General features: G+C 41.3%; 1 protein-coding gene across 1 annotated transcript in view; it reads left to right on the top strand.

Moving 5' to 3' along the window:
• The window catches only part of flii (FLII actin remodeling protein), a 16,618-nt gene that overhangs the window by 1,554 nt on the left and 2,084 nt on the right, over positions 1–12,980 (top strand). The window contains exons 2-28 of the mRNA XM_032536488.1: positions 158–268; positions 1,058–1,129; positions 1,301–1,381; positions 1,632–1,879; positions 2,045–2,148; positions 2,371–2,546; positions 2,936–3,093; positions 3,244–3,328; positions 3,796–3,943; positions 4,125–4,255; positions 4,363–4,470; positions 4,613–4,717; positions 4,906–5,085; positions 5,726–5,808; positions 6,089–6,163; positions 6,380–6,463; positions 7,674–7,845; positions 8,502–8,609; positions 8,693–8,884; positions 9,236–9,334; positions 9,555–9,644; positions 10,799–10,938; positions 11,110–11,344; positions 11,438–11,592; positions 11,702–11,762; positions 11,930–12,058; positions 12,744–12,850. Of these exons, the coding sequence (XP_032392379.1) occupies positions 158–268; positions 1,058–1,129; positions 1,301–1,381; positions 1,632–1,879; positions 2,045–2,148; positions 2,371–2,546; positions 2,936–3,093; positions 3,244–3,328; positions 3,796–3,943; positions 4,125–4,255; positions 4,363–4,470; positions 4,613–4,717; positions 4,906–5,085; positions 5,726–5,808; positions 6,089–6,163; positions 6,380–6,463; positions 7,674–7,845; positions 8,502–8,609; positions 8,693–8,884; positions 9,236–9,334; positions 9,555–9,644; positions 10,799–10,938; positions 11,110–11,344; positions 11,438–11,592; positions 11,702–11,762; positions 11,930–12,058; positions 12,744–12,850 (3,437 nt within the window). The remainder of the gene's footprint in view (positions 1–157; positions 269–1,057; positions 1,130–1,300; positions 1,382–1,631; positions 1,880–2,044; positions 2,149–2,370; positions 2,547–2,935; positions 3,094–3,243; positions 3,329–3,795; positions 3,944–4,124; positions 4,256–4,362; positions 4,471–4,612; positions 4,718–4,905; positions 5,086–5,725; positions 5,809–6,088; positions 6,164–6,379; positions 6,464–7,673; positions 7,846–8,501; positions 8,610–8,692; positions 8,885–9,235; positions 9,335–9,554; positions 9,645–10,798; positions 10,939–11,109; positions 11,345–11,437; positions 11,593–11,701; positions 11,763–11,929; positions 12,059–12,743; positions 12,851–12,980) is intronic.

The raw sequence follows: 12,980 nt of genomic DNA on the forward strand, positions 1-12,980 counted from the left end.
AAATGATTTTGGTAAAAAAAAAAAAAAACCTTGACCAACTTCATCTCCATTTAACATTACAAAGACATAGCATTGATAAAGTCAATAGCAGTATGACTGATGTCAAAAGTAATTCTGACTCCCCCTTCTTCTTTCTCTCCCCTGTCTGTCTTTACAGGGTGGGTACTTCCCAGAGCATGTCAAGTGTATGAGCAGTCTGCGATGGCTGAAACTGAACAGGACCGGACTGTGCTACCTCCCAGAGGAGCTGGCCTCTCTGCAGAAGCTGGTGAGACATTTCGGGCTTTTCGCTGGTTATTATCTTGTTCTCACATCTCTAAATTTGGAGGCATTAATTCATAAGCATGGTGTATCTGATCTCTTCTCTAATGAGTCTTCATGAATAAGAATTAACACTCTTCTTCTTTAATATTGTTTTGTTGTTTTTACCACCACCAGCACAACAGCAGTAGTATTAATCTCTCTATTATCGCTAATAGTAACAGTGTCAAAGTGTACGCTATTAATCACAGGTTAGTGTTATTTTGATTGCACTTTTGTTTGTTGTCTACTATATATATCAAATTATATTTATATAATTAGATGTCCAATCTATTACTCCATTGTTGATAGCAGTATTGTTAATCTTTTAGTCAAAACAGGTCTTTTTGGTTTTACTTGATGCGCGGGTAAGAAAGGATTGCAGGACAGCAGATTGGTGCATTTTATCAGTGACACACAGTCTTACTTTAATCCCCAATATCTTTAATAGGATTATCTAATCTAAACCTCCAAAGCTTCAGTCAGCAGGTGATCCATGCCAACATGCTTGATCTTACCAGGAGTTGATAAATAAGATTAGTTTGTTATCATGGCTAGGAGTCAAAGTGTCTGTGGTGTGTTTATCTGCCTCGGTTTTCTCCTGTTTGCAGTTAGGTCATTCTATTTTAAGGCATTAGTGCAAGAAGTACATTGCACAGCCACCACTATGTTGAGGGGTTGAATGGGGTTTTCAGTCATGTTTTTGTGCAGTGCACTGTATATCTCTTACCCAACCCTCTGTGTTTTCCTTCTTTAGGAGCATCTTTCAGTGAGTCACAACAGCCTGACTACTTTACACGGAGAACTGTCCAGCTTACCAAACCTACGGGTAAGTGACAGCCACACACGCATAGGAAAATAAACATAAAGAACATGCCGATTTCTTTCACTTGTCATAAGCACTGTTTATTTCAAACTAATGCTTTTACTGTAGCCTGTTTCTACCTGTACCAATGTGTAATTATAATAGTGCCCTAAATGTATTTCACCTTGTGTGCAGGCGGTTGTAGCCAGGGCCAACAACTTGAAAAACTCTGGAGTCCCCGATGACATCTTTCAGCTCGATGACCTCTCTGTGCTGGTATGTGATAATCTCACACAATCCCTAAATCTCTGTTTATCACACCATTGAAGACTTTTTTTTTCAGTGTACACACACTTATTTTAACATGCCTTCCTTTCCTTATATTCCTGTCCACGGCCTAACTTTACACATATTACCTTCCCTATTTTTCACTTGATTATAAAACTTCACTGTCACAAAAATAACTGGCTCACAGACAGTGTTTTCTTTAAAAATACAATACTCTTTCCCTTTTTTCACCTTTTAGGACCTGAGTTTCAACCAACTGTCAGAGATCCCCAGGGACCTGGAGAACAGCAGGAACATGCTGGTGCTGAATCTGAGCCACAACAGTATCGACTCCATCCCCAACCAGCTGTTCATCAACCTGACAGACCTGCTATATCTGGACCTGAGTGACAACAAGCTGGACAGCCTGCCACCGCAGATGAGACGCCTGGTTCACCTGCAGACACTCACACTGAACAACAACCCGTTGATGCATGCCCAGTTGCGGTAAGAAGACATGATTTGTTTTTTTTATCGTTACCTCTATCTTTCACTTGCCACCTTCACGCAAACACTCAGGAAGTCATAGCTCATTCCTGTTATGTTAAGCCTAAGCCTGAAATCTGAATTTATTTCATGCTGCTCTTACTCTCGATCTCTGCATCTGAGCAGCCAGCTGCCAGCCATGGTGGCATTACAGACTCTCCACCTGAGGAACACCCAGAGGACCCAGAGCAACATGCCCACCAGCTTGGAGGGTCTGACGCATTTAGCAGGTAACACACACACACACACACACACACACACACACACACACACACACACACACACACACACACACACACACACACACACACACACAACTGGCACATTTTTCTACTTGTGTTTACCTCTTGGCTGTGTCGTACCTTTTTCATAGATTTGTCGCTTTGTGCATATCATCATCATTACTATAGTTTTTACTAACGTGTTCCCTCGGTCCTTTCTGCCTCTCTCAGATGTTGACCTGTCATGTAACGACCTGACTCGGGTGCCAGAGTGCCTCTATTCACTGGGCAGTTTGAAGAGACTCAACCTAAGCAGTAATCAGATCTCAGAACTGTCCCTCTGCATTGACCAGTGGACTCAGCTGGAAACGCTTAACCTGAGCCGCAACCAGCTCACCTCATTGCCAGTAAGGACATCATAATTGCACAACTGTTTCTAGAAGCCCCTTTTCTTTCTTTTTTTTACTACCTGGGTTTAGAAAGTTGCGTAGCTGGTGATGTTGCGATATTAAACCACAAATGTGTTTTAATTCTGTTTGGGTGGTGGCAGAAATGTAGACGATGAATATCTCAAAATCTGGTCAAACTATCTGCATGGCTAAATATAGAGAAATATGTAAATTTTGGTGAATCAACCATTTAAAGAGCAAATTAGTTTACTGAGTGATTTATTAATCGGCTTTACTTTCTTGCTAGAAATCTATTTTTGATCAATCAGTTATTTAGATACATTTCCTTTTTTATAATTTGTGTATGATGTCTAACGCTTATAGTTTGCTTGTGTGTCTCCTTCCAGTCTGCAATCTGTAAGCTGTCCAAACTCAAGAAGCTGTACGTAAACTCCAACAAACTGGACTTTGATGGGGTTCCACCAGGCATGGGCAAATTGTCCAGCCTCACTGAGTTCATGGCCGCTAACAACAACCTGGAACTCATCCCAGAGGGACTATGCAGGTGAACAATAGAACAGATTGAGGGTGCTGTGGTTGATGATGCCTCTCTGAAAGAGAAGAGAAACTTTCTTGTTTCACAATGTGGAACATTTTGCTTGGGCCAACCCCCTGTACATCTGGACATGTGAATATGTGGTTTTGTGTTGTTTAGATGTGGCAAGCTGAAGAAGCTGGTGCTGAATAAAAACCGCCTGGTAACACTGCCTGAGGCCATCCACTTCTTGACTGACTTAGAGGTAAAATACCGTCACTCGTAAAGTACTCAGACATTACTGGACTGAAACAGCATTTACACTGGGTAAAGGATTTAATTATTTAAATTATTCATACTTTTGACTGAAACAGTATGTTTCAATAAAAATAAATCGCAGTTGGATGAAGTAAATGTAATATGTTACATAGAATAGAACCATCAAAAAAACAAATTGAAATGAATAATATAAAGTGGTGTGAATTAGAGAAATATTAGAATCATTTTTCACAAATAAATCATAATATAGTACATTTCACGTTTCTGTAGGAATATTCTAGAAATAATATCCAGGACGCAAAAATGATTAAGCAATTAAACATAGTGCACTGTAACGCCATAATGTTTTGATTCAAATACATATATTTTATTGGATATTACTTGATCTCTACCAATACTTATAGTTTAGGAAAAGAAACACAAATATGTTCCCATTAATGCGTCTTTCCGTAGATGCTGGATGTGCGTGAGAACCCCAACCTGGTGATGCCTCCTAAACCAGCCGACACCGCAGCAGAGTGGTACAACATCGACTTCTCCCTGCAGAATCAGCTCCGGCTGGCCGGGGCGTCGCCTGCTACTGTTGCCGCTGCTGGAGGAGGTACGTCCGCCTGTAACTGTATGTAAGGTTTGTACATGAGTGTGTACAGTCGGGGTTCCAAATTAACTTTTTTTGTCCACCAGCCAAATGGCTAGTGAATCTTACCAACCACTCAATAGATTACCATTGTTTTTTGGCTGGTCAAAGGCTTAAATACCTGTCTGTGTGTACATGTGTCCAGGAGCCAGCCCCCGAGACCCCCTGGCGAGGAAGATGAGGCTCCGGAGGAGGAAGGACTGTTCTCAAGACGATCAGGCAAAGCAGGTGCTGAAGGGCATGAGTGATGTCGCACACGACAAGAGCAACTTGGAGGTAAAGTAAAAGATTAGGAACAATGGCTACACAGCCCACAGGAAGGATAATGAACATGATAGGGTTAATTTACATTTTATTTACCAAGAAATCTGCTAATTGTTTAGGAAAACGGGGACTTGAAATATGCTGATTTAAAGGTCCGGCGCTGGGACAAGAGTATAGAGAAACCTCAACTGGACTACTCTGAGTTCTATACGGAAGATACAGGGCAGGTAATGTGTTTCTACCCTTTCTCAGCTACAATCCGCCAAAGTTCCCCTAAAGATTGATTACATATTATATTATACATATATATTTTTGTGTTTGCTTGTACAGATATCAGTGTACATATCTCTTCTCTTTCCCCGCCCACAGGTACCAGGTGTCTCAGTGTGGCAGATAGAGAACTTTGTTCCAATACTAGTGGATGAAACTTTCCATGGCAAATTCTATGAGGCTGATTGCTACATCATCCTCAAGGTAACAAATCAAATCTGCCATCATTTACAGGAGCTACATGTCAGTGGATTGTATCATTACTAGGATTATCATCAAACAAATTAGATTAACGAAACCGTTATTCGTTGTGACAGCTGGAACATCTGTAAGCCTTCATGTACTGTATTTGCCAATACATCTTTCTCACATGCTTTTTTTTGCAATTGTAGACCTTCCTGGATGACAATGGCGCATTGAACTGGCAGATCTTCTACTGGATCGGTCAAGAGGCCACTCTGGACAAGAAGGCCGGCTCTGCTATCCATGCCGTCAACCTCAGAAATTTCCTTGGGGCAGAGTGCAGGACAATACGCGAAGAGATGGGAGACGAGAGCGAGGAGTTCAGTGCCGTATGTAGAAATACTGTACATGCAGTATAAATAGATTATGGTTCACACAGAAATGTACACACAAATAACTAGGATCCTATAAAATCCATTTTAGTTTTTTCCCAGATTCCGTTTTATTTTTCCCAAATTCTGTGTTTTTAATTTTTGTTTTCTGTTTTACAATTGCGTGAGAGTGCCTAAAAATGTGTAAGATTAATTACTATTACCATAAGAAACTATTCAAAATGTATTGAATATCAATGATTTGATGTAGCAACATTACTATTTTTTTAAAGAGGTGATTTAATACAGTTATAAAACCAAACATTCCATCATTTTGTAAAATAAAGTGCTTCACATTTGAGCTTTACATTATAAATGAAATGTACACGTAGAATGTGACGGTTGATCTTAGATCTTGATTCCTTCAGTGTTTCCCGCGTCAAGGAAACCATTGGGCCCTAAATAGCTAACAATGAAGAAACAATTGATCCAGCTAAGTTTGGGATAAGATAAACTCACTGCACTTCACAGTAAAGCATAAAATAAACCTTTTAAAAAATGCTGTTCTTTAATTGAATGCGGTACACAATCCCTATACGTGTATAAACCTCCAGCCGCTACGTGCTGTTTTAAATGATAGTTTTTGTCATGTGTGCAGGTGTTTAACAATGAGATCTCCTACATTGAGGGAGGAACATCCAGCGGATTTTACACTGTGGAGGACACAAACTATCCTGTCAGGTAAGCTGGAAGGAACTTTTTTTCAAGAAAACTTGCATAATTACCATTAGTGTTCTTTCTTCCTTCTTAGTCAAGTCACATGTTTTATATTTTTTCTCTTTGTAATCTTGTCAGACACATGTTCTTTTGAAAAGCTACTTCAAATCAAGTGTATGCAGAGTATGACTTTGTTTTGTCAGTTTATAGCTTGTACATTCAGCTGTAGTTAAAAGCACATTCTGTCTCTGCTGCGTCTTTTTGGTCTGGAATTTCAAGTTTTATCATTTTGTCTGTCTGTCAGGTTGTACAGAATTTATGGCAAGAAAAACATCCGACTGGAGTCTGTACCAGTGAAGGCCTCGTCCCTCGACCCTCGGTAGCGTGACGAACACTCACATAGTTTGCCAAATCCTCCAGCACAAATCCTCCCTTGCTAATGCTTTGCATCACCCCACTCTCTTTTTGGCATAATCAGTGAATTTACTGTAGACCTTCAGTTGATTTGTTTCTCATTTCTTCCTGCTGCTATTTGATATGCACACTTTGTCTCATTTAGTGTGGAACTAACATCCTGTCTTTTTCTTTTTGGCAGGTATGTCTTCTTGATGGACACAGGGCCGGAGATCTTTATCTGGAGAGGAGCCAACGCTACTCTCAGCAGCACAACAAAGGCCAGGTACGACACAAAACGATAAGTAATAACAGTGTTTACCACAGATAACAAAACAATTTGTGGTTGGGGGTACGTCATATGCTCATTTGCATAATTATTTGTGACGTCAGTACGCAATAATTTGCGTGTCAGCAAGGTAGATAGAAAGGAATGTAAGGAATTGTCACTAGTTGCTTTTTATGAAAAAGAAGTTGCAAAGGGGGTCTGAGAAGCTAAATCCAGTGACAAAGTTGCTAAGGAAACAGCACTAGCTAAGTTTCCATCCATTTGTCAATCAAATTATCTGAAGTTCGGTATAAAACTCATGAGAATAAAGCTGGTGAAAGTGTGTTTCCATCCAATGGCTTTAAAGCCAATAAAAACCTGTACGTATTGATGTCACAGGCTGTGTTGCAATCAAATTACAGTTACTTGTCGTGTTGACCATTATCTTCACGAGATTCTGATAAATTATGGCATTTCTTAGATTTTTGCTATGGACAAGGGCTATGGACTGGGCGGCTATGAACTAAAACTTCTTCTTCTTTGTTTTGTGGCGGGTTGCAACCATAAAATAACCTAAAACTTAATCACAATTCATTATTTATTCGGTAAATGTTTCCATCAGCGTTTATTGCATAAGCCGAATATCGATCAAGATAAAATCTGAGACCGAACGTATTTCCTTTCAGTCGATATTCATGAAATTTCTTCAAATCTTACTGTTTTCATAAGGCTTTTTTCATTTGATATCACTTAATTCGGATAAAAATGTGTGGATGGAAATTTTCATGAAGACAGATGCTGTGTGCACGGAGGGGAGGGGCTGTGTGTGGTGGTGGTGTGTGTGTTTGTGTGTGTGTGTGTGTGTTGTGTGGTGTGTGGTGGTGGGTGTGGGGTGTGTGGTGGTGTGTGTGTGTGTGTGTGGTGTGTGTGTGTGTGTGTGTGTGTGTGTGTGAGACAGAGGAGAGCAGGGAAAGGAAATGCAGCTGAATGAATTCATGTTAAAAATGGCGTTAAAAAAAGATAATGACGAAACGCAATGTGTGGCAGCTGCTGTTGTTTGTGTGGTGCACCGCCACAAGTTGGTCTATGTGTTAGACACACAGAATACACACTTTTCTGCCTCTTGGAAGACACGTCTCAAGTTGGTTTCCATGTTTGGGACACAATTAAACATAATTTAAAAAAAATGTAGTGATGCAAAGTGTGTGCATTGTTTTTCATTTTTCAGGTTATTTGCAGAAAAGATCAATAAAAATGAGCGTAAGGGGAAGGCTGAGATTGCAACCCTCATGCAGAACCAGGAGCCTCCGGGGTTCTGGGAGGTACTGGGAGGACAACCGGAGGAGATCAAGAAACACGTACCAGATGACTTCTCTCCTGTCAGACCTAAACTATACAAGGTAAGTCTTTTTAATAGCCTTTATACAGTATAGACTCCATAACTAACCTCATCGTGTCAATGTTAATGTGCTCTACAATAAAAGTGCACACACAGTGTTAAATTAGTGCTGGTGTAAAGCAAATTAGTCAGTGTTTTAGGAGGTCTGTAAGAGATACTGTGGAGCCTTCTGCTTTATTTCAAGATTCAACTTACGTGTAACTGTGTTTCTATGCTCTGCACCGGCCATAGCTGTGGTCGGTAGCTGGTAGCTGTCCTTCTCTCCGTCCTTTTCTTATGAACGCAATCTCTCAGGAACGCCTTGTGGGAATTGGAATTGGACTCAGGATGAACTGATCATCCTGATCTGGTCAAAGGTCGAGGTTTACTGTGACTTCCCAAAACATGATTTAGGCCATAACTTAATAAAAAAGTTGGTAAAAATACTGAGCATATTTTTCAATACTTAGTCAAACGACGGACACTAATTATAATCTTAAGGGTCTGCTCCGTACTGCAGCAGTAGACTCGCAGCACAGAGTAACATGAGTCACGCAGAGAGGAGAGTTTACAATGCAAGATGATAGCAGAGGGTTTGGTGTCCAAGCGAAAAGCAAAAGCTCCTACAGATTGGAAATCTCAATTCACTGATGTTTTTTTCTTCTCATTGTCCTGTAGGTGGGCTTGGGTCTGGGCTACCTGGAGCTGCCACAGATTAACTACAAGCTGTCAGTTGAACACAAAGACCACAAGGTCAAACTGGACACTTTGCCTGAGATGAGACTGGTATGTTTGTCTACTACATATTCTCTGGAAGGAATGCTTTTATTTCCTACTTCCTCTTCCGTAATTTCCATCCCTTTTCTCAGGTGCAGTCTCTGCTGGACACAAAGTGTGTGTACATCCTCGACTGCTGGTCTGACGTGTTCATCTGGATCGGGAGGAAGTCCCCACGCCTTGTCCGAGCTGCTGCCTTAAAACTGGGTCAGGAGATCTGCTCCATGCTGCACCGGCCCAAACATGCCTGCGTCACCCGCAACCTGGAGGGCACCGAGTGCCAGGTAATACCGCACCACTTCAAATACTGCTGCTGCAGACCTGTGAGACTGTGGGAAGTAGAAGTGTAATAAAAAAAATCTAAATCAATACTGTCCACTAGCTTTACCTGCCTGTATTGGTCTGTTGTGTAGGGAGACTGTATATACAATGGATGTGTAAGTCTAAAGTTGCTGTTTAAATAGTTTATTTTACACCTTTGGAAATACATCATAATGTGAAAAGCACCACCTGCATTATATTTTGTATCAAATCCAGTGCAATGGTAAACACATTGGTGAAAGGCTGTTATTAAGTTAAAGCGTCTGAACAGAGCAGCACAGTATAACGTAATCTTAATTGCTCTTCTTCCTCAGGTGTTTAAATCCAAGTTTAAGAACTGGGATGATGTGTTGAAGGTGGACTACACCAGAGCAGCTGAGACTGTACAACAGAAGGACAACCTGCAGGGCAAGGTGTGTTTGTGCGTGCGAGCATGACCTAAATGTTGATACTTTAATAGCAGGCTACCAGTCAAATGCTACTAATAACCTCATAAAATAGTCATTTAAAATATCCACTGACCAAAATCAGAAATATGTTAGATGTTTGCGTGTGTGTGTGTGTGTGTGTCCTCCAGATTTAGCTGTTTGTGTCTGGTTAGCACAGTAAGTGTTTATCTGCATTTTCTCTCAGGTGAAGAAGGATGCAGAGCAGAAAGACAAGATGAAAGCTGACCTCACAGCCCTCTTCCTGCCCAGGCAGCCAGCCATGCCCCTAACTGAGGTAACAACACGCACGGTTATTCTTTGCCATTATACTCACTATTTCACTTCAATTCAATTTTATTTATATCATAACATCAGTTATCTTGAGACATTCTACAGATAGCGTTGGTGTAGATATACAAAGCCCCAACAATTCTAGTAATTCCCTGAAGAGCAAGCATTAGTGCGACAGTGGCGAGGAAAAACTCCCTTATAGGAAGAAACCTCGGACAGACCCAGGCTCTTGGTAGGCGTCTGTGTCTGATGCTGCCGGTTGGGGGTGTGATGAACAGTGGGCAATAATAGTTACAATAAAGATAATGGATCAATGACTATAAATAGTAGTCATAGTAGTTCATGGCACAGCAGAGCACCACGGGGTGCCACAGGATGCAGCATGGCAGAGCATAGCAGGACGCAGCAGGTCTCCTCATAGCAGGGAGTGCAGCAGGTGGGGCAATTGGAAGCCAATGCAATTTTCATATGCACTGCACACAGTGCTGAAACAGCTATTTAGTATTTATTTGCTTGTGTATTTATTGTTTACATTTGGAGCTCCGCTTTCTGTCAAGAGGCAGAGACGTCAGATACGATTGCGCTCGAAATTTGTCACCGTTTGACTTTTAAAGTGAATCCATCCTCGGTAGTAGCCTATTAACGTTATTTGTTCGGTACCCAACCCTAGTAATGAGTGTCAGGTACCGTGAAGTAACATGACATTTCGTTTTGTTAGAGTTTTAACTTGTCTAGTGGGGCAAGTAAATTTCTCTTCCACTTGCCCTACAAAAAATCCACTTGTCCCGGACAAGCGGACAAGCCTTAATGTCGAACCCTGTCACATATTTAAAGATTTTAAAAACAGATTATTTTCTAGTTCATGGCATGTTTTTTATTTTTAATGCGTTCTGCAGAGAAGGGAGACTAGCATTGGTCACGGTTTGGAATGAAAGGGAGAAAACAGGACAGAGAACCACGTTGGATATCTGTCATATACAATTGTTTTGTTTTTTTTGTTACTTTTTTGACAGCATAGTTAAGGCAGCAGGCGTGTCTTGCTTAGGCGGCCGCCTACGCTGCAATGTGCTGTGAGAAACCCTGATATACACCAAGGCAAACTCCAGTAGGGTAACTACTGTGGCAGTAAATTGCGTTCTGATTCCGATTTCTCTCTAGGCTGAACAGCTGATGGATGAGTGGAATGAGGACCTGGATGGCATGGAGGGATTTGTGTTGGAAGGAAAGAAGTTTGCTCGCCTGCCTGAGGAGGAGTTTGGGCACTTCCACACCCAGGATTGCTATGTCTTCCTCTGCAGGTAAGGATGTGCCTAACAGTTACAGGTTATGGAGTGTACAGGCCCATACCTTAATACAAAAAACAATTCTATTTGTTCATTCACACGTAGACGAGAAGTGGCATCACTGGCTCGAGACTGTTCTGTCAGATTAAGACCTTGTCTTCCACTAATCTCGCTTTGCTTTCTTAGATACTGGGTACCTGTGGAGTATGAAGAGGAGGAGAAGGATAAGAAGGAGGGGGGAAGTGGTGAAGGAGGAGAAAAGAGTGCAGCAGCAGAGGAGGAGGAGGACAAACAGCCCGAGGAGGACTTCCAGTGTGTAGTGTACTTCTGGCAGGGCAGGCAGGCCTCCAACATGGGCTGGCTCACTTTCACCTTCTCCCTGCAGAAGAAGTTTGAGAGTCTTTTCCCTGGAAAACTGAAGGTATTGTTATAGATTTGTTACGCATTTTCGGACAATATTGAAATTCCAACTCATGACCACAAAATGTTAACCATTGCCTGTCTTGCTGTCCAGGTGGTGCGTATGACCCAGCAGCAGGAGAACCTCAAGTTCCTCTCCCATTTCAAAAGGAAGTTCATCATCCACAAAGGGAAGAGGAAACAGAAGACGGACTCTGCTCAGCCCTCCCTCTACCACATACGCACCAATGGCAGCGCACTTTGCACCAGGTAGACATAGTTCTATTATCACCTATTAGATTCACACACACCCCAAGTCCTGGTCAGCTTAAAGAAACTTTTTTTTTTTTTTTTTTTACCTTACCTTTCTCTCTCTTAGGACAATCCAGATTGGAACAGATTCCAGCAATCTCAACTCAGAGTTTTGCTTCATTCTCAAGGTTGTGATTTTAATTTTCTTACAAAAACAACAATATAACAATAATTTGTATCCCAGAATCCTACCAGAGATGGCTACCCTGTGTCTCCTCCTACTTTTAGACGGTTTATATGAAGATCAAAAAAGTCCTCTCTTTGGTTTGTGTGTAACAGTCTATGTTGTCTGCAGGTACCGTTTGAGAGCACAGACAATCAGGGCATCGTTTACACCTGGGTGGGCAGAGCCGCGGACCCCGACGAAGCCAAACTGGCCGAGGACATCATGAACAATATGTTCGATGACACGTACAGCAAGCAGGTAAATGGGCATGTGCACGTGTTCCTTTTGTAGGAATATTCAATTTTATTTATAGTATCCAATCATAACAAAAGTTACCACGAGACACTTGACCGAGAACACACTCTAAATTTACAAAGCCTCAACACTTCTAGTAATTCCCCCAAGCAATTAGTGGAACAGTGACGAGAAAAAACTTCCTTCTAGGGAGAAACCTCGGCCGGACCCAGGCTCTCAAGGTGTCTGATGGTGCCGGTTGGGGGTGTGATGAACAGTGGCGATAATAGTCACAATAAAGATAATATTCATATAGTCCTGTTTTTTCATTTCTTATTCATTGTGTAACTTGAAATACAAAAAAAGGTATAAATCTGCGCACATGCACACTATGAGCTCCCATTTCATCATATATTTCAACTCCTTTCATTGCTGAATTAAACTGGGCTGAACATTAAAATATTTCGAATAAACCCTAAATACTCTCACATACAAAAGAAATAATTACACCCCAAAAAGATAAATATGACGTATTTACACTTATGATGTATGTGCGCACTGTCTATATCACTGACCACCTTCTTCTCTGTAAAGTGTGTATGAAAAACTATTTGCATCCAGAGATAAGACAGATACTTTAGATACTTTAGCTGCTGTGCAATGTTGTTGTTTTGTTGACGTGTCTCTCAATTATCAATTTGTCTCCTAGGTAATCAATGAGGGGGAGGAGCCAGAGAACTTCTTCTGGGTGGGGATTGGTTCTCAGAAGGAGTACGATGAAGATGCAGATTACATGAAACATGCTCGGCTCTTCAGGTGAGGAAACATTATCTGTAATTATAATTTAGTCATTCTAGTTAAAAGAAGTACGTCGAGAATTATAAATCCATATGTGATACTATCTGCTTCTCTGTTTTTGCCACTCATCTCATCTGTCCCCCCCCCC

Source organism: Etheostoma spectabile, chromosome 15, assembly GCF_008692095.1.
Source record: "Etheostoma spectabile isolate EspeVRDwgs_2016 chromosome 15, UIUC_Espe_1.0, whole genome shotgun sequence".
NCBI classification, from domain to species: Eukaryota; Metazoa; Chordata; class Actinopteri; order Perciformes; family Percidae; genus Etheostoma; species Etheostoma spectabile.